The following is a 21,506-nucleotide window of genomic DNA, read 5'->3' on the forward strand; positions in this document are numbered from 1 at the left end:
ATTTGTAATGTCTGCCAACTGTTAGATGCAACCTCTCCCACCTCAGCCCATTTCAGGCTCTCAGTGTAGTGTCAGCAAACCTCAAGTTGAGAAGAGATGGGCACAATCCCCGTGAGCCAGCACCAGTCCAGCCGCCTGTAGCACACCACCTCTGCCAGGGATACAAGGAGGGCGCTGTCCACAGGGAAGGAGAAAGGGAGACTGGCAAAGCCGTCAAGGACCCCACAGCCAGAGCCAAACACCAGAGGAGTCCTGTGTGTCCCAGGATTGGGTCTGCACTGTCATCCCTGCCACTCTTGGCCAAACCCAGTAGAAGCCTGTAGGAGGCATGGCCCATGCACAGACACTGTGACAGATTTCAAAGGCCAGCAGCTGGGGCCTTGGTCAACTACACCTCCCAAAATTGGGGATCATGGAGATGCATCTTCAGGCCATGGATGCTGTACCTTGCAAAGGTTTTCTTCCCATTCAAGCCTCGTTTCATTCTGAATTTCCTTACTTAGAGTAACCATGGGAAGAATGAATTTGATGATCAAATTGATCAAAATCAAAATATGTGATAAAAAACAAGTTCATCCATCAATTAAACAAAAATTAATGTCTTGAACTGGTGGTACTCCCATAATCTCAGCACTTTGGGAGGTCGAGGTGGGAAGATCGCTTGAGCCCAGGAGTTTGAGGGCATCCTGGGCAATGTAGCAAGACCTTGTCTCTTTAAAAAAAAAAAACCCAAAAAATTAAAAATTAATGTTCAAAATGAAATGAAAATTTATAAATACAAGTCCATCAAAGTAAAGAGTAGGTAGTAAGTCAAATTCGGACTAAAATAAGAGAAAGGTTGAATCCAAGGAAATGGAGTCTTGTGGAAGACATCACGTGGAAATAAAGCAAAATATATCCAAATCTCTCTGCGCGGATTTGAGATGATAAGCCCCAATTTGAACTTTTACTGGCAGAAGAATGATGCAGCATATGTGATTTAAAAATAATGATGCTGGTGTGTGGACGTGTCAACCACTAATCCATTGAATTAAAGGAACACGCCTACAAGAATTTTTAAAAATTAAATAATACAGAGTGCTGGGCCAGGCACAGTGGCTCACACCTGTAATCTCAGCCCTTCGGGAGGCCAAGGTGGGCAGACCACTTGAGGACAGGAGTTCGAGACCAGTCTGGCCAACATGACAAAACCCCATTCTCTACTAAAAAAACAAAAACAAACAAACAAAAATTAGCCAGGCATGGTGGCACGTGCCTAAAATTCCAGCTATTCAGGAGGCTGAGGCATGAGAATCCCCTCAACCTGGGAGGCAGAGGCTGCAGTGAGCCGAGATTGTGCCACTGCATTCCAGCCTGGTGACAGAGTGAGACTCTGTCTCAATAAATAAACAAATAAATAAATAAAATGGAGTTTTAAAATGAAAGGCCAACAAGAACTCTGCTCCACCTCTTCCCTCCTGAAGTCCTGGTCTCCAGAATTAAGGTAGACACTTTTTTTTTTCTTTTTTTTTTTGAGACGAAGTCTCACCCTGTCACCCAGGCTGGAGTACAGTGGCCTGATCTCAGCTCACTGCAACCTCCACCTCCCTGGTCCAAGTGATTCTCCTGCCTCAGCCTCCCAAGTAGCTGGGACTACAGGCATGCACCACCATATCCAGCTAATTTTTGTATTTTTAGTAGAGACGGGGTTTCACCGTGTTAGCCAGGATGGTTTGGATCTCCTGACCTCCTGATCCACCCGCCTCAGCCTCCCAAAGTGCTGGGATTACAGGTGTGAGCCACCGCGCCCGGCCAAAGTGGACACTTTGATGCACGTCCCAGATTCCTCCCAGCAAAGGACTTGGTTGCCTCTTATGGGGAGTGCCCTGGGCAGATAGACTGCAGCTGTCAGCCCCTTAAGGAACTGCCTCTGCTGGGGGAACCGCCTTGCCCAAGGGTGCCTAAGGGCTAGGATATCTCAGTCTAACTCCAGCCAGGCTAGTTTGCAGAGCCAATTTAGCTCCAGGGCGCCCTATGTGCAGCCGAAGCAGCCTGTAGTGGGCCCTGCATGGCAGCTAGACTTACCCCTCTGCGCAATCCTGCTTCCTTCCCCACCTTTAAACAGGTCTTGGTCTTGAGGTCATCCCCTTTACAACAACAACAACAAAATATATATATATATATATATATATATATATGACAGCATGGGACACCTGCTATAAAATGCAACCACTTTTTTGAAACTTTTTACTGAACTACAATTTACATGCAGAAATTGAACATATAAACTTCCAGCTCAATGCACTTTCCCAATGAAAAAGAGGATGTAACCAGCGCCAGATAAGAACAGAACATTTCCAGCCCCACAAAAGGACAACACATTTAACAGTTACTCTTTAAAATGCCTCATAGCATTTTAAATGAGTCTAATAGTGCTTTAGATCTATGCCAAAGAAGAAAGAAGGGAGAAAAGTTACATTATTAGCTTCAGTGCCCAGGGTTCAAACAACAATAGAAGATTTAGGCTTTAAAAACAAAACTTATAATTAATTCTAAATAGTATAGTATTGTTTTCAATATTTACGTTGCTTAAAATTGGCTTTTGAATGATGTCTGTTAATAGGAAAAGGCTAGTTATAAAATAACTAGGATGCGTGTAAAAGCAGCGTGGACTCCATGATTCGTCTCAGGAGGGTCTCCTGGCTGCCTGGGCAGTGAGATAGCGTCACCAAGCAGTAATCTGGTTCCTCCTGTCTTTAGCCTGGGGCTATTTTTACCCCTTGCTCCAGAAGCAGAGAGGCCAGAAATCGCCCTAAGCTTTTACAGGTTTACAGAACCAGTGTTTCATTTCTGAGAAGCGAGATTAACTGGGAGACAGAGAGGGTTGGGGGAAAGGAGAGTGACAATTGGAAGGAGAGGGGCACAATTTGAAGGGACAAGATGGGGAGCTGAGAAAAACAGCCTCTGAAAGCAGCCAGACCGTGCAAGGACCCTCCTACACCGCATGTCAGTCCTCTCGCACTCAGACTCACACCCCTCACCTAGAGGACAGTCGCCTCTCCTGAGCACCTGGGCCTCCCTTCCCATCTGCTGGAAGGCAGGGCTCCCAGATCCTCTGTAAGGAGGGGTGGGCCCCACCAAACTAGAACGGAACAGAACTGGTGGAGAAGGAATTTGTTTGAAAATCGTGGATCCACCATCACTGTGAAAAACACGCCCCAGAAAGCAAATCCCCACTCTAGACACTGACTGACAAGACAGAGGAGTTTCCTGTTTAGACCGGAAGGAGGTGAATCCGTGCGTCCATGCAGAGGAGTTGACTATTTGAACAGGAAGGGGATGAATCCGTGAGTCAAATAAAAGACAGTGTCTGAAACTCTCAGGAATGTTTAGGAAGGCTTCCTGCCGGATGCAGAGTGAGGGAATGGGAGACTCAGAAGGACCGGATTTGGGGCAGAATGCTTTGACGCTGTCTTGTCCGGCCAACCCAAGGCTGAATCACCCCGAAAGCCGCGACGGGGGAATTCCCACAAGGGAGTGCTCTGAACTGTTCCAGGACGGGGTCGATGGGGATTCCAAAGAAAGAAGCCCCCAGCAGCAGGGTGCTCCGTTCAGAGCAGTTGTGAGGGGAGCTTACCGAGGCCACAGCGATCCTCTGAGAGAAAGGGGTGCTCTGCCTGGACACAGGGAGGGGAACAGCACACACTGGGGCCTGTCTGTGGGGCAGGGGGAGGGAGAGCATCAGGATAAATAGCGAATCCTTGCAGGGCTTAAATACCTAAGTGACGGGTTGATGGGTTCAGCAAACCACCGTGGCACATGTTTACCTATGTAACAAACCAGCGTGTCCTCACATGCATTCCAGAACTTAAAATAAAATTAAATTACAATTTTAAAAAGTACTTATATAATAACCAGAAAAGAAAACAAAAAGAGAGATGGAGACTGGGCACTGTGGCTCACATCTGTAGTCCCAGCACTTTGGGAGGCTGAGGTGGGCGGATCTCCTGAGGTCAGGAGTTCAAGACCAGCCTGGCCAATGTGGTGAAACCCTATCTCTACTAAAAATACAAAAATTAGCCGGGCATGTTAGCACGTGCCTGTAATCCCAGCTACTCAGAAGGCTGAGGCACGAGAATTGCTTGAACCCAGGAGGCAGAGGCTGCAGTGAGCCGGGACCGTGCCACTGCACTTCAGCCTGGGTGACAGAGTAAGACTCTGTCTCAAAAAAAAAAAAAAAAAAAAAAAGGTGTTCTACCTGGGTATGTCTGCAGTGAGGGGTTCAGGGATTATGGAGTGTGAGGGTTTAATTGGTTGGGGGCCAAGGCCAGTTTCTTTTCGTGTTTTGGGCGACAACCTCGAGACCTTTGTGAGTGTCTGGGAAGGTTCAAGACTCTGGTTTGGGCCCGGTTTGGGTTTGGGTGTGCTGGGAGAAGCCTGCACCTGGCTGGGTCACAGAGCGGTCAAGGCACTCTGCGATTTTTGGTCGGGACACAGAAAGAAGTGGGGGAGGAGGGTTACTGGGGGACCCCACAGAAGCCATTGCAAAACTGGGGAGGTAGAGTTTCCATAAGGACAGAACCAGGACCCCCAGGCAGAAGTGGGAGGAATAGAAGGCAAAATTCCGACCTCAGATTCAGGTTCTCGGTCAGAATGGTGAGGAATCCGGGCAGTGTCTAAAAATGCAAACAGAAGCATGCTAGTGTAGACGTCCAAGCCTGGTGAGGAGCGATTCCTAGTTAGCACTGTTGGGTGCTTACACCTTAAATTAAGTGATGCTCCAAGTACAAGTGTTATGTCATTTCATACATACAACAGCCCTATACAGCCCTATACAGCCTCTCACAGCCCTGTACAGCCCTGCACGGCCCGGTACAGCCTCACACAGCCCTATACAGCCCTATACAGCCTCGCACAGCCCTGTACAGCCCTGCACGGCCCGGTACAGCCCCACACAGCCCTGTACAGCCCTAATACAGCCTCGTACAGCCCTGTACAGCCCTATACAGCCCTGTGAAACAGGTATTATTTCCATTTTCTTTTTCTTTTTTTTTTGAGAGAGGGTATCACTCTGTCACTCAGGTCAGAATGTGATGGCACAATCACGGCTCATTGCAGCCTCAACCTCCCAGGCTTAAGTGATCCTCCCACCTCAGCCTCCTGAGTAACTGGGACCACAGGTGTGCCTCCACGCCTGGCTCATTCTTTTTCTTTTTCTTTTTGGTAATAATATTATCTGGGATCTCACTATGTTGCCCAGGCTGGTCTTGAACAGGGCTCAAGCAATCCTCCTGCCTGGGCCTCCCAAAGTGCTGAGATTACAATGCGCCAGCCCAGATATTATTTTCAAACACGTTTTCCTGATGAGGGAACTGAGGCACAGGGAGACAAGGCGGTACAGTTAGTAAGTGGTGGAGTGGTGGAGCCTAGATTTAAACCCAGGAGACCCGGCTTTACTGCCTTTGCGCTTGGTCTTCGCATCTGGCTAACCCAGAGGCAGATGCACCGTGGAGCTAGAGAAACTTCAGTTTCAGGCTCTTATTTATTTGAGACTCTCTAAGACCCTGGGCCTAATTTTATCATTTGTAATTTTTAAATTATTTTTCTTTTTTTTTTTTTTGAGATAGAGTCTCGCTCTGTCACCAGGCTGGAGTGCAGTGGCGCAATCTTGGCTCACCGCAACTTCCGCCTCTCAGGTTCAAGTGAGTCTCCTGCCTCAACCTCCCAAATAGCAGAAATTACAGGCACCTGCCACCACAGCCGGCTAATTTTTATATTTTTAGTAGAGACAGGGTTTCACTATGTTGGCCAGGATGGTCTCAATCTCTTGACCTCGTGATCCGCCTGCCTCAGCCTCCCAAAGTGCTGGGATTACAGGCATGAGCCACTGCACCCGGCCTTCTTCTTCTTCTTTTTTTTTTTTTTTTAGACAGTTTTGCTCTTGTTGCCCAGGCTGGAGTACAATGGTGCAATCTCAGCTCACAGCAACCTCTGCCTCCTGGGTTCAAGTGATTCTCCTGTCTCAGCCTCCTGAGTAGCTGGGATTACAGGCATGCGCCACCACAACTGGCTCATTTTTGTATTTTTAGTAGAGATGGGGTTTCTCCATGTTAGTCAGGCTGGTCTTGAACTCCTGACCTCAGGTGATCCACCTGCCTCAGGCTCCCAAAGTGCTGGGATTACAGGTGTGAGCCACCATGCCCAGCTTAAATTATTTTTCTTAAAGAGGTTGGGCCTCAAAAAACCTTGCACCATTCTGTGAGCTGTCAATAAGAAAGTTACAACAGCATATCACAGGCAACTGTGCAACAGTGCAACTATGGGTAACTCTCTCTCTTTCTGTCTTTTTCTTTCTTTTTTTTTTTTTTTTTTTTTTTGCAAACAAGCTGTTTATTTGCAGATATAAAACAAGATCCCAGCCGGGTGTGATGGCTCGCACCTGTAATCCCAGCACTTGGGGAGGCCGAGGCGGGCAGATCACTTGAGGTCAGGAGTTCAGGACCAGCCTGGCCAACATGGTGAAAGTCCATCTCTACTAAAAATACAAAAAAAAAAAAAGGTAGCCGGGCATGGTTGGCGTGCACCTCTAATCCCAGTTACTCAGGAGGCTGAGGCAGGAGAATCACTCAAGCCCGGGAGGCAGAAGTTGCAGTGAGCCGAGATCATGCCACTGCACTCCAGCCTGGGGGACAGAGCGAGACTACGTCTCCAAAAAAAAAAAAAAAAAGGTTACAAGGAGAGGATGCAGTGCTTTCCAGCCTTGTTCACGTCATGGCATACATCGGACATGCTTTTTGCGAGGCAGACAGAAGTGCTCACACAGCTGGTGTTCACCTTCCCGAGCCGCACCCAGTGGCTGAGGTCCACATCTCAGGACACCTTTAATCCACGTGGAACACTAACCGAGGCACAGCGACGGTCAAGTTTCTGTTGGAACCCGTGCAGATCGTGGCCTTGGTGAAGGAGACATGATCCGCGCTCAGCTCCTTGTACAGATGCTTTATGAAGCCAGGATAGCTGGTGTTGGCCTCACAGGCCATCACGTCAGAGACCCGCGGCAGGCCCAGGGAGGTCTCACAGGACATATTGCATGTATGCAATATAGAAACGTAGACAGGCCGGGCGACCTTAGCCCATTCTTCCACATGCAGGACGTGAAGCGCACGCACTCACAACACTTAGCAAAGTTCGCACCATGTCCTAGGAGCTCAGGGCAAAGGTGTGAGAGTCCCAAGACGGAAGGATGAAGACAAGACTTCCTCTTTCAAATCGTTACGTATTCATTTTAAATGTATTTTTGAGACAGGGTGTCGCTCTGCCGCCCAGGAGGACACGGCACCATCATGGCTCACTGCAGCCTCCAGCTCTGAGCTCAAGTGATCCTCCCGTCTCAGCTTCCCGAGTAGCTGGGCCTGTAGGCACCTGCCGCTATGCCTGGCTAATTTGTTTTCATTTTTATTTTTGGTGGAAGCAGAGTCTTGCTGTGTTGCTCAGGCTGGTCTCAAATTTTTGGCCTCAAGGGATCCTCCCACTTCAGCCTCCCAAAGTGCTGGGATCACAGGCATGTGTCACCAGGCCCAACCTAGTTGTATTTATTTACTATATATTATATTAGTTGATTTTTTAAACGTTGGGGAATAGAATGCTCAGTATGCAGGGTCAGAAGGACTGCACAGACATAAGAAGACAATGGGTGAAGGCTTTCTTTTACTTCAACTGAATTTTTATTAATATTTTTCCCTCTAAAATAGTAACACCAAGCTTGGAAACGTTTCAAAGATGTTGGTGCCTGTGTGTTCTGTCTTCCCACAAGTGTGATATTTTTCTGTCTCCTTTCTGAAGAACACAAAATAGAGCCTCTGGGGGAGACGGGAGAGCTAACAAAAGTCATATGCCCCACACGTTTTTGTGATTTGTGCTCATGTAATTGTCACAGCAAGGAGGTCTTCCCCACACTGTTGAGAAGAGGCAACTAAGTCTCTGAGAGTTGAAATAACTTGTGAATGTTAAAAGCGTCACTTTGTGGCAAAGTCAAGCATTCAAGCCTAGGTTGTCTAGTTTCATTTCTTTAACTTTTTTTTTTCCTGTGAGACAGAGTCTGGCTCCCTCACCCCAGGTTGGCGTGTAGCAGTCACGGCTCACTGCAGCCTTGACCTCCTGGGCTCAAGCCCTCTTCCCACCTCAGCCTCCAGAGTAACTGGACGCCCCGGTGTATGCCACCACACCCAGCTAACTTTTTAGTTTTTAGTTTCTTTGTTTTTGTGTTTGTGTTTTGAGACAGAGTCTCACTCTGTCACCCAAGCTGGAGTGCAGTGGGGCAATCTCAGCTCACTGAAACCTCTGCCTCCCAGGTTCAAGCTATTCTCCTGCCTCAGGCTGCTGAGTAGCTGGGGTCACAGACGCACACCACCATGCCCAGCTAATTTTTTGTATTTTTAGTAGAGACGGGATTTCGCCATTTTGGCCAGACTGGTCTCAAACTCCTGACCTCTGGTGATCCGCCCACCTCAGCCTCCCAAAGTATTGGGATTACAGGCGTGAACCACGGTGCCCAGCCCTCAGTTTTTTGTAGAAATAAGTTCTCACTATGTTGCCAAAGCTGGTCTCAAACTCCTGGGGTCAAGTGATCCTCCCACCTCGGCCTCCCAAAGTGCTGGGATTAGAGGTGCGAGTCACCGCCCAGCCTCAGTGTCTAGTTTCAAAGTCTAAGTGCTACTCCAATCCTTCCCAGTGTCGTTTCCTGGGGAATAAACGCAATGCTCTGGCGAGACCGTAAGGCAAGGCACACATGGCCTTTTGCTGGTCTGGAACTAGTGTGTCTGTCCCTTCGGGGTGGGGGTGTGAGGGAAGCCTTTGGGACTCCTTGCAGTGCAGGTAGAATGAAGGGAGGGGACAACCAACACACACACACGGCACAGGACGCACAGGGAGCCTCCCTGCCTGCCGGAGACGCGCTGGGGGAAGAATCAGAGACACCAGGGGCTTCTGTGCACTGTGTTCACCACAGTGGGAGGTATAGTAGTGACCGACAGAAAGTCTGAATGCTACACCATGGTGGAGTGATTACATAAATTAGGGACAGTCATATAATGAAGTACTACTCCCACTAAAAATCATATTTTCTGCCTGGCACAGTGGCGCACGCCTGTAATCCCAGCACTTTGGGAGGCCAAGGCGGGTGGATCACGAGGTCAGGAGTTTAAGACCAGCCTCGCCAACATAGTGATACCCCATCTCTACTAAAAATACACAAATTAGCCGAGTGTGGTGGCACATGCCTGTAAACCCAGCTACAAGGGAGGCTGAGGCAGGAGAATCACTTGAACCTGGGAGGTGGAAGTTGCAGTGAGCCAAGACCATACCATTGCACTTCAGCTTGGGTAACAGAGTGGGACTCCATCTCAAAAAAAAAAAAAAAAAAAAAATCAGGCCGTGTGTGGTGGCTCATACCTGTAATCCCAGCACTTTGGGAGGCCGAAGTGGGTGGATCACCTGAGGTCAGGAGTTCAAGACAAGCCTGACCAATGTGGTGAAACCCCACCTCTATTGGAAAAAAAATTAGCCAGGCATGGTCGTGGGCGCCTATAGTCCCAGCTACTGGGGAGGCTGAGAGAGGAGAATTGTTTGAACCTGGGAGGCAGAGGTTGCAGTGAGCCGAGATCGCGCCACTGCACTCCAGCCTGGAGGACAGAGCGAGACTCCACCTCAAAAAAAAAAAAAAAAAAATCATAGTTTCTAAGACAATGAAATTCAGTGCATGCTTCTATATTATTCCTGGTCACTGGAAGACTGAAACACAACTATAAAGAACATTACAAGGACAAGTGAGAAATTTTTATATGAAGTGTTTATTAGGTGATATCATTGTACCATTTATTGGATGTAGATTTTTGGATAAGATAAGTGTAATGTAATAAAATGTGCTAATTTGTAGAAGACACATGCTTATACATTTAGGAATATAAAAATTCATATTTTCAAGAACTATCTAATGATTGAAGGAAGTTCACTATGTAATATTATGGTAACTTTTTTTCATTTTGCTAAAAGCATACATACGTTAAAAAACAAAGGATTAGAAAGATATACACAAAAATATTAGCACTGGTTATCTGCATGTTGTAAAATTACATGCAATTTTTATTTTAACCTTTGCACATTGCAGCATGTTCTCATTTTCCTGTGGTGATGTATTAGTTCTCATCCTTCCAAGGTACAAGCCAGGGATAAATCCAAGAATACGGAAGGCTGGATTGGCCACATTCTTCAGTTAACTCAGTGTAAGAGGACCTTGTAAAGTGATCTAAGGTCAGATAAGGTACCGATACTCTCTAAGCGTGATAGGGTGATGGTGGCGGGGCAGGGGGAGGTACACCAGGAAGCTGGGAATAATCAGAGCAAAAAAGTAGATAAAGATCTTATCTGAAGTTGTTTTGGAAATCAGATTTCAGCATAAGAGATTGGCAATATATTATTTTTAAAGTGCTCCAGGAGGAAGAAAATTTAAAAATGAAGCAAATTGCAGTCCAACGGGGAAGATTCCTCCTGATGTCCTTCCTCCCTCTTCTAGCTGATTTTGAAGAGGTAGAGAAGCAAATTCCACTTGGAATAGCTATGTCCTGGGGAAACGGACCACTCAGGAAAGGGGGAAAGACAGGGATTTGCAGAGGAATTAACAAGACAGGATGAGGGAACAGCTTAAGGAATGGTGGCAGGTTCTGTGGGGACACCCTCATATTCAGGGAATGTCATTATCACAAGTTGAAAGGCCAAAGCAATGAGACTCCGCCCTGAGCAGTGTAAGGAATGAGTGTCTACATGAGGGAACACGCCTCCCGGGGTCCACTCTCACTCCCCTTCTCACCCCCACTCGCACTCCCCAAAGTAAATGTAAATTACTTTTATACTTTTTAATTTACTTAGTCCTTCCACAAAATTGGGATTTTCGGTAATCAAGAAAAGATATATTCCAAATGTTTGCAGTTTGCTTTTTATAATTTTGTTTCTTAGCTTTTTGAGGTGAGAAATCAAGATGTGAAATGTATATAATAAAATAAGTAGAGCCCAGGTGCGGTGGCTCACACCTATAATCCCAGCACTTGGGAGACCGAGGCGGGCGGATCACTTGAGGTCAGGAATTCAAGACCAGCCTGGCCAACATGGCAAAACCCCATCTCTACTAAAAATACAAAAATTTGCTGGGCATGGTGACGGGCGTCTATAGGGATTAAGCTACTCGGGAGGCTGAGGCAGGAGAATCACAGGAACCCTGGGAGGAGGAGGCTGCAGTGAGCCGAGATTGCGCCACTTCACTTTAGCCTGGGCGACAGCAAAATTCCATCTCAAAAAATAATAATTTTAAAAAATAAATAAAATAAGGCCGGGCGCAGTGGCTCACGCCTGTAATCCCAACACTTTGGGAGGCCGAGGCAGGCGGTAAGGAGATCAAGATCACCCTGGCTAACATAGTGAAACCCCGTCTCTACTAAAAATAGAAAAATTAGCTGGGCATGGTGGCGAGTGCCGGTAATCCCAGCTACTTGGGAGGCTGAGGTAGGAGAATTGCTTGAACCCCGGAGGCGGAGGTTGCCGTGAGCTGAGATCACTCCGTTGCACTCCAGCCTGGGTGACAGAGCGAGACTCCATCTTAAAACAAACAAACAAACAACAAACACCTGCAGGGACAGATCACTAAAGACAGCGAGCCTCATGCAGACCACCAGCCAAAAGAGCTCCCCTCAGCCACCACGCCTTCCTAACAAACCCTGACTTTTCTTTTTTTTTTTTTTTTTTTTGAGATGGAGTTTCGCTCTTGTTGCCCAGGCTGGAATGCAATGGAGCAATCTCTGCTTACTGCAACATCTGTCTCCCAGGTTCAGGTGATTCTGCTGCCTCAGCCTCCTGAGTAGCTGAGATTACAGGCATGTGCCACCAAATCCAGCTAATTTTTATATTTTTAGTAAAGATGGGGTTTCTCCACGTGGGTCAGGCTAATCTCAAACTCCCGACCTCGGGTGATCCACCCGCCTCAGCCTCCCAAAGTGCTGGGATTACAGGCGTGAGCCACCGTGCCCGGCCTGCCCTGACGTTTTGAGGTAAAAGGAGGGTAGGCTCTTTGGCCTTCCAGAGATTGAAAGCTTTCTGCTCACAGAACATCGCAAAAGCCCAGAAAAGAACCTTATATACAGTGCAGTCTAGTCGCTTGGCACGCCTTGCCATGATACATTTACTGAATAGAGACTTTACTCTGTCACCTTTTAACATATTAACGGCAGGTGCCAGCCTCTTGTGATTATGGAAACATGAATGATATGACGATATTCACACAAATATTTGCAGTGTTCTGAAATATACTTATGTATGTAAGTATATGTAAGCCCTGCTGAGTACAAACACTGCAGGCTCGTGGGATGGGAAGGAAAATGGCTTTTGGGAGAAGGATGAGGCCTGAGCCCCTTCACCTGCCCTGGAAAGATGTGCCTGTGCCTCAGTTTCCCAGATGGATTTGAGCAGCCCCAGCCTGCAGAGCTCTGCACGGAGGACAAAGACACATTCGAACAGCACAGTTTTTCAGAGTCAAATAATTAAATACACTTGAACAAGTGACATCTATTTATAAAATCCGGCCTATGGCAGTAGGATTCATGGTAATAGGGTCTCAGTAGTTGAGCGACCAGCACATACATGGGGTAGCCTAGAGAAGACGTTTAGTTAACGACACAGAATATGATCAGCTCTCTTCTGTTGGGGTTGAAGTCGATCTTGTAATTTGGCTGTTCCTAGTGGGATCAAGTTAATGGAAACTCTTGGGGGTGGGGTGGGGGTCGGGGAGTTTATTCCAGATCACCTGACATTAATACTGCCGATGCCTTCATCATCTTAATAGTTATGTCTTGGTCTCGGACATGGCTCGCTGTGAAGGCTCAGCCCCTCAGACGCGGCTGCTGAGTGAGCAGATGGTGAGAGGGTCTGTGTTTGTCCCCTCATTTGGGAGGCAGGGGGAAAAGATGGGCCTGAGGGCCTCTTGGAAAGAAGCCGGCGGGAAGCTGTAGATGAGGGACTCATCCGTCCCGTTGTAGAATGCTATGTGTCCAGACTCATAGTCCAGGAAGACACCGACCTTACACACAGGCTCTCTGACGTGCTGACCCTTCAGAGGGGACGACACCCAGAGGCTGTAATCATCTCCGATTTTTAAACCGATCAGTGAGAACAGGTCCCCGGGCGGCTTGGGGAGATTCCCCTTTCGGCTCACCGAGTCCTTGCAGATGCCCACCTCCCACTCGGTCTTGTTTCCCACCTCCACCTCCCAGTAGTGTCTCCCACTGGTGAAGATCTGAGCGCCCAGCACGGTGGCAGACTGGTCAAATCTCTCCGGGTTGTCGGGTAGCTGCTGTCTGCTTCCGCCGTATTTCACACTCTTCAGATCCTCGGACAACACGAGGTAGGCGTTGGCTGTGGCTGGGTCCAGCGTTATCTCCGCTGCAAGAGGAGGAAAGAAGAAATTTCCCTTGGGCATGCCTGAAAAACCGCTTACATATGTGAGATTTACATGGAATTCTTAGTATTTAGTCCTGGTTTTTTAAATGTAATTTGGGGCCGAGCGTGGTGGCTCACGCCTGTAATGCAGCACTTTGGGAGGGCGAGGGGGGCAGATCACAAGATCAGTAGTTCAAGACTAGCCTGGCCAACATGGTGAAACCCCGTCTGTACTAAAAATACAAAACATAGCCAGGCGTGGTGGCGTGTGCCTGTAGTCCCAGCTACTCAGGAGGCTGAGGCATGAGAATTGCTTGAACCCAGGAGGTGGAGGCTGCAGTGAGCCAAGATGACACCACTGCACTCCAACCGGGGTGACAGAGCAAGACTCAGCCTCAAAAAAAAAAAGAAAAAGTATTTGGTTTAGAACAAAATTTCTGAGTTCCTCTTTCACTGTTCCACAACACATAGCATGAAGCTCCAAATGGAGAGAGAGAAGAGCCTCGTGGAGAAGGAGCTTTGGCCTGCCTGGGGTGGGGAGGAGAATCCCTGTGAGCGGAATGGACGTTGCTCTGTTTACAGGACATCTTTAGAGCTCTGAACTGTGTATCCACACAGGGAGACCCTTGGTTGTTTGCATTCATATTAGCCATGGTAGGTTCTGGTTCTTCAATTTGGGTAGGAGAGAAAATAGCACTTACTTTTGGCTGAACTTCTAATGTGCCCAACATTTTCTATACATTATCTGATTTAATCACTGTAAGCATTCTTTTATCACTTTTACAAAACAGAAAACAGGTTCACAAAGGTTAGGAAACTTCACCAAGATTACACAGTTACTAAGTGTTCGAATCACAATCCCTGATCAGCTTTTTTCATTACGTCATGACAAACGCAGCTTCCTGTGAGTTCAGTGCAGCCCCCGGGGACCGTCTGATGAAGCACACACATGCTGTGAACCAACAGTCACATACGGGGCCTCCTTTATTTATTTATTTCTTTTCTGAGACAGAGTTTCACTCTTGTTGCTCAGATTGGAGTGCAGTGGTGCGATTTTGACTCATTGCAACCTCCACCTCCCAGATTTAAGCGATTCTCCTGCCTCAGCCTCCCGAGTAGCTGGGATTACAAGTGTCCGCCACCACGCCCCGCTAGTTTTTTGTATTTTTAGTAGAGATGGGGTTTCATCATCCTGGCCAGGCTGGTCTCAAACTCCCGACCTCGGGTGACCCACCCGCCTCAGCCTCCCAAAGTGCTGGGGTTACAGGCGCGGGCCACTGTGCCCGGTTGAGGACTCCAACTTTCACTCACTGTCCAGACACGATCAGGTCCCCCAATCATTCCTTTTTTTTTTTTTTTTTTTTTTGAGACGGAGATTCTCTCTTGTTGCCCAGGCTGGAGTACAGTGGTGCAATCTTGGCTCACTGCAACCTCTGCCTCCCGGATTCAAGTGATTCTCCTGCCTCGGACCTCTGAGTAGCTGGGATTACAGATGCCCACCATCACACAAACCTAATTTTTTTTTGTATTTTTAGTAGAGACGGGGTTTTGCCACGTTGGCCAGGCTGGTCTCGAACTCCTGGCTTCAAGCGATCCGCCCTCCTTGGCCTCCCAAAGTGCTGGGATTACAAGCATGAGCCACCACGCCCGGCCCCACTCATACCATTTCATGCTTTTATGTATATACCAGATCCCACCATAACTAATTATCTGTGTGATTAATGCCTGTCTCCTCAATTTCATTGAAAATTCTACAAAAGCAAAGGCAAAATCTGCCTTATTTATCATTGTAAGTAAGCACACAACCCAACAGCACAGTGCCGGGCCCATGGCAGGGCTTTATTCAACACTCTGGAGTTCAAAGCTCATTAGACCTTCATCTGAAGGTCAGACTGTCCACAAGATAAAAGCTGAGAACTAATCTTGACGTCTCTGGGTGTTAGCCAGACTAAATATCTGAAGCATTCTACAAGGACAGTTCGTCCAATGCACCCTTGCTGGGATTGCAGAATTTAAGTCAGCTTTTATCCTAACGGGAACAGAGCTAGAAATGTAGACGCCCCTGCATGGGGGGGTGTGTCTGCATGTGCAAGGTAGGGATGGAAACAACAATGACAAAACCAACAAAGAAAGGACCAGGATTGGCCAGGCATGGTGGTTCATGCCTGTAATCCCAGCACTTTGGGAGGCCGAGACGGGCGGATCATGAGGTCAGGAGATCGAGACCATCCTGGCTAACACAGTGAAACCCCGTCTCCACTAAAAATACAAAAAATTAGCCGGGCGTGGCGGCGGGCATCTGTAGTCCCAGCTACTTGGGAGGCTGAGGCAGGAGAGTGGCGTGAACCCGGGAGGCGGAGCTTGCAGTGAGCTGAGATCCGGCCACTGCACTCCAGCCTGGGTGACAGAGCGAGACTCCGTCTCAAAAAAAAAAAAAAAAAAAAGGAGGGACCAGGACTTCTGGTCAGAAAACGAAGCCAGATGAAGCCTGAGTCAAGTCTCACTGCTTCTCAGTGCTCACACTCAGAGACGGTCTGTGGCCCCAGCCCCCGCCCCCGCCGCCACGATGTTCCTTGCTGGCCCAGATTCCTTTACCAGGAGCCTAGTGTCAGACAGTGAATGACACTGGAAGAACGTATGCTGAACTTAATTCTACGAGCCCAGGAGGGGTAACACATCAGGCTGACTTACTGCTGAATTTTCTTAGCATTTCCTTCATTCCCGTGATGCGGCACAGACTCAGCTCTGTGGTGGTGGCCTCTGGACACTGAAGCAAGAGTGGCTCGCTCCTGCAAGACAGCAGACAGGTTCACTCCTCAGCACAGACCGCGAGACCTGCTCCCGCTGGAGAGTCCACCTCATTTCTCCCCCAGCAACAGCGCAGACCTCCGCTCCCCACTCCAAACCGGCCATCAGCACCCCTTCCCCACAGCTTGCATAACTGAACACAGAATGAAAGCCTACCTTTCCAGGGCTCCTCTCACTTCCTAAGGGTAAAAAAGAAAGAAGTTAGCACTGTGCACTCTGATCATAACACGGACGAAATTCATGTTGCATGCAGTCCTTGCAAAGCTCACAGAATCTGCTTCCCATGAAGCACGCCATGAGTGGGAGCACACAGAGCAGAGAGAAGGGGTGTGCCGTGGTGAACACAGGGTGTTTCTCACAATGACTAGAGAATACTTGGTCCTTTTCTTTTTCTCATGTCATCACTTTGTCCAGGGAACCTGCTCTGCAAACACCTGTTCTGCAAACAAGCCAACTTGCTGGTCTCATTGACCGTCCAGTGAGAGACAGAGATAACAAAGGAAAATGGGCTGGTGACAACTGAGGCTAACCAAGCCTGCGTCCGGTCGGGGTGGTGTGTTTGGAAGGCCCTCAGTTAAATAGTAGCATTCTGTGGAACCAGTCTACAAACAGACCTGAAGCTGGGGTTGGATCACGTGGCTTATGTTTAAGAAAGTCCATGGCTGGGCGCGGCGGCTCCCGCCTGTCATCCCAGCACTTTGGGAGGCCGAGGTGGGTGGATCACAAGGTCAAGAGATCGAGACCATCCTGGCCAACATTGTGAAACCCCGTCTCTACCAAAAATACAAAAATTAGCTGGGCGTGGTGGTGGCGCACGCCTGTAATCCCAGCTACTCAGGAGGCTGAGGCAGGAGAACTGCTTGAACCCAGGAGGCGTAGGTTTCAGTGAGCCGAGACGGCACCACTGCACTCCAGCCTGGGTGACAGTGTGAGACTCTGTCTCAAAAAAAAAAAAAAAAAAAAAGAAGGTCCTGAAGAATGCAGTAGCCTAGAAAGACAGTAGACCAAAGGTGGTGAGAAATAGGAGCCCCCTGCACGGAACAGTGGGGCTCTCCCATCTATTAACTATCAGGTGGGCAGATCGCCTGAATACCACAGGTGTGAATGACTAAATCAGTGCTGCTATTAGCCCGTCCTCTAGAGGACAGTCATGTAGACCTAGAGTTCATATCATAATGGTACTTATCTTCATCAGGTCTTTGTGAAGATTAAATTCAGTCTGCCCAGCACATAGTAAATACACATTAGTAAACTAGAAAAACAATGAACAAAGCTGAGGTTGCAGAGAGGCAGGTACAGAAGAAATTGAAGCCACCATCAGGCTTGTTTGGGATAAGCATTCCTCTGGATTTTTTTTCTCTCTCTCTCTTCTATAAGGCTTTATTGACATATAGAATGTCAATTCTTTAGGAAAACTACTTTTGGACCAGAACTTAGTTTTTAAGATGAATAAAGAAAACATTATTTCCTATGGCTTGAAGTACTATGAGTTACTACAATTTTTCCCATGACTCTCATGAATGTTACTCTCACCTCAAGAGATTCTAAAGCCGAGCTTTGACTGGAGGACTCCATCTGTCCAATCATTTTGCTCAGGCCTCTGATTTGCTGGGTCAATTTGATCTCGTTGTTCCTCAGTTTCCTCATGTTCTCTCTCTCTTCCTGTTCTAGTAGCTGGAGTTGCAGCTGCTCCTCTTCCTTCAGGAACTGGTGCATTTTCATGTATTCTGACACAACAACCTGTTTGCAAGTCTTTGTTTCTTCCTGCCAAAACACACATACACACACACACACACACACACACACATGAGATAAAGTTAGTAAGAGATAAATGCCCCTGTCTGTAGATTTTTAATCCTTACAAGTCCTAGTGTTTCTTTTTTAGTCTTTTTTTTTGAGACAGAGTCTCGCTCTGTCGCCCAGGCTGGAGTGAGTGGCGCAGTCTCGGCTCACTGCAAGCTCCGCCTCCTGGGTTCACGCCATTCTCCTGCCTCAGCCTCCCAAGCACCCGGGACTACAGGCGCCGCCACCACGCCCGGCTAATTTTTGTATTTTTAGTAAAGACAAAATTTATTTCACCATGTTGGCCAGGATTTTCTCAGTGTCTTGACCTGGTGACCCACCGTCCTTGGCCTCCCAGAGTGCTGGGATTACAGGTGTGAGCCACCACGCCTGGCCAAGTCCTAGAGTTTCATTGCAGCAATTCCTGACCCCAACATATAACACATATATTCTATTGATGTGCTGGGTGTAGAGGTTGATGTTTTCAGAGCTATGTGCACTGTAGATACAATAGTGAACAAAACCAAAATCTCCATTCCCAGGAGGCTGTCGTTCTAGTGGAAAAAACCGAAAACAAGTAAGAAGTATGATAGGTAGTGATCAGGACTATGACACAAATAAAACAAAATTAAGAAAAATTATGAAAAATGTGTTTTCATTTATTCAATAAATATTTATTCAGTGAAAATAGGTGTCAGATAACCATAAAGGAATAGAAACATGTATGGCAAATATTCTCACTGAAGAATTCAAAGTCTATGGCCAAGCACGGTGGCTCGCGCCTGGAATCCCAGCACTTTGGGAGACCGAGACAGGTGGATCACCTGAGGTCAGGAGTTCGAGATCAGCCTGGCTAACATGGTAAAAACCCATCTCTACGAATATGCAAAGCTAGCTGGGCATGGTGGTGCGCGCCTGTCATCCCAGCTACTCAGAAGGCTAAGGCAGGAGAATCACTTGAACCTGGGAGGTGGTGGTTGCAGTGAGCCGGGATCGCACCACTGCACTCCAGCCTGGGCGACAATGAAACTCCATCTCCAAAAAAAAAGAATTCCAAATTCCAATGCTTTGACTGCCGCAGAGCTCAGATCCACGTCTGCGACCGACCAACCTTGAGGACTTGCCAGGTCTCATCTAAACCACTGTTTTGCTTTTATATCTCTTTCTCTTTATTTCTTTTTAATTTGCATTTTTCCCTCAATGCTTTTGAGATATTTCTTTTTTAAATTGTTTTCCGTCTTCTGTTATGTGTCTATAAGTATCACTTATGTTTTAAATAATTCTATCAGAGCTATCATAGAGGAAGCCACAGCACCGTCTAGCTGCACAAAGGAGTCTGCCTAGAGCAGGGAATTGGAGCTGAGCCTTGAGATTCCAACGAAGACAGTCAGAAGAAGGCAGTCCAGTGTAAGGAAACTGCATATTTTAGGGGTGAGACTGGAAAAAATTATCTTTTTTTTTCCCTGATATTTCACTAAATTTCCCTTTAGTCCCCCTCATGGGGTCATACACAAGCACCAAAAGTCAGACAGACACCGACCTGGCACAGTTTCACTCGCTCCTTCTCGTGGGTTAGTACAGCCTGAGCTTCCTTTCTCCTTATACACAAAAGATTGAGGATTTCCTGAAGTTTCTCCTGCAATAGAAACAAACCCTTTGTGGCAAATGAGCAGAGTACCAGGTCATGAAGGGGCTTTGAAGACCGGTAACAGCACAATACTAGGCCTCTGAAACAAAGGGCAGGCCGGGCACAGTGGCTCACGCCTGTAATCACAGCACTTCGGGAGGCCGAGGCAGGCAGATCACTTGTGGTCAGTAGTTCAAGGCCAGCCTGGCCAACATGGTGAAATCCCATCTCTATTAAAAATACAAAAAATTAGCCAGGCGTGGTGGCGGACACCTGTAGTCCCAGCTACTTGGGAAGCTGAGACAGGAGAATTGCTTGAACCCAGGAGGCGGAGGTTGCAGTGAGCCGAGATCATGCCACTTCTTGCCAGCCTGGGTCACAGAGCAAGGCTCCATCTCAAAAAAAAAAGAAAGAAAGAAAGAAAAAGGGGGGTGTAAGCGGGACCCACACGGGTTTGTGATGTGGTGCTCAGATGGGCACTCCTGACAGTCCCCCACAGAGGACGTCAGGAAAGCTAATGGGGGGAGCCTGTGATGAGTCCTGGGGTTCATGCTGAGCAGCTGTCTTACCCTGTGATGCTCCTCGGCCTCGCTGGAGAGATGCACTCTGTTTACACCATGGCTCTGGACTGCGAAGACGCTTCCACTCTGCTCGTCATCGGAGAGCGCCTTGGCAGCAGCAGCGGGCATCCTCCCGTAGCCGCCCTGCTCATCCTCGCTCTGCAGCACCTGGGACCGGAGCTGCCGGGCGATGCTGGCCAGCCTCCCCAGACGCTCGTTCGGCTGGAAATGCGGGCCCTCCAAGGTCCTCCAGCACTCAGGACAAGATAAAGGTGTGTTATGTTCCTCCCAGCTGCGGAGGAGACACACCAGACAAAAGCTGTGCCCACACTCGGTGGTCACGGGGCTGCTAAAATAGTCCAAGCAGATGAAACAGGTGAGTTCTTCTCTGAGATTCTCCATCAAATCTGCTGTAGACATTTTCTCGAGGCTGGACATGGGGCAAGGTCACACCCCTGTTCTGGGATTAGCAAAGCCCTCCCTGCAGTCCTACAGGTTTGAGTAACACGTGGCTGACCTGTTGCTATGTTGTTATTACAAGAAACCCTCATCTCTTCTGTGCCTGATTTCACCAACTGACATCCACTGTCCAACACAAAGCCAATTATGACTTAATGTGGAACTCCTGTACACTGGGCTCCTCACCAGCCCCAAACTTTGAGACTTATCTCTGTGCAAAGCACACATGCTAGAGGCCGAGGGCTCTGGCTGCTAACAGGATTACCATTTCGAGAACTGGTTATCGTCCATAAACAGCACTTTGGAACCATGTGAACACGTGGGTTTTAGGCTGGAAGTGTGGGTGATTTGGTGTACACCAGTAAAGAGACTTGAGTTTTGGTGATCTCTAATAATATCTGAATTGGAAATTTGGTCCAAATCTTTTGGGAAACTCCACTAATAAAACCTAGTTTTGAACTGAAAGAAGAAAACTGTAATACATCGTCCTTTTCTCATTAGCCCTTTGTTCTGCTTGACCAAAGCTTAAGCTTTCTGGTCCTTTATTGGGTACTGTGTACTTTTATTTAATTTTATTCATCCCAACAAAATGAGAACGCTTCCACTGGAGTATTTCTTGGTGTTAGAAGCACCACGGATCGCCAGAGCTGTGTTTATTATTCTTCGCCGCAGACCCTAGTCCTCACCCATCTGCCACCATGGAAAGCATCTAAAATGACATTGTAATTGGAAGTTGCCTCAAGAGGCGATCCCACCATGGAGCAGATGGAAAGAATTACACTTTAGTATGAATGTGATTTTGCTCACTTAGT

The 21,506-nt window shown here is 47.8% G+C and overlaps 1 protein-coding gene across 1 annotated transcript; it reads right to left on the reverse strand.

The window, feature by feature from the left end:
- Positions 1-12,551: 12,551 nt before the first annotated feature.
- TRIML1 (tripartite motif family like 1) lies at positions 12,552-20,789 on the reverse strand. The gene is made up of 6 exons (XM_023194695.1): positions 20,245-20,789; positions 19,589-19,684; positions 17,800-18,030; positions 16,423-16,445; positions 16,150-16,247; positions 12,552-13,461 (listed from the first exon to the last, which is right to left on the reverse strand). Exons 1-6 carry the CDS (start codon positions 20,671-20,673, stop codon positions 12,911-12,913), a joined length of 1,428 nt encoding a protein of 475 aa, XP_023050463.1. The 5' UTR covers positions 20,674-20,789; the 3' UTR covers positions 12,552-12,910.
- Between the last annotated feature and the right edge of the window lie 717 nt (positions 20,790-21,506).

The sequence above is a fragment of the Piliocolobus tephrosceles genome, chromosome 3 (genome assembly GCF_002776525.5).
Source record: "Piliocolobus tephrosceles isolate RC106 chromosome 3, ASM277652v3, whole genome shotgun sequence".
Taxonomy (NCBI): Eukaryota; Metazoa; Chordata; class Mammalia; order Primates; family Cercopithecidae; genus Piliocolobus; species Piliocolobus tephrosceles.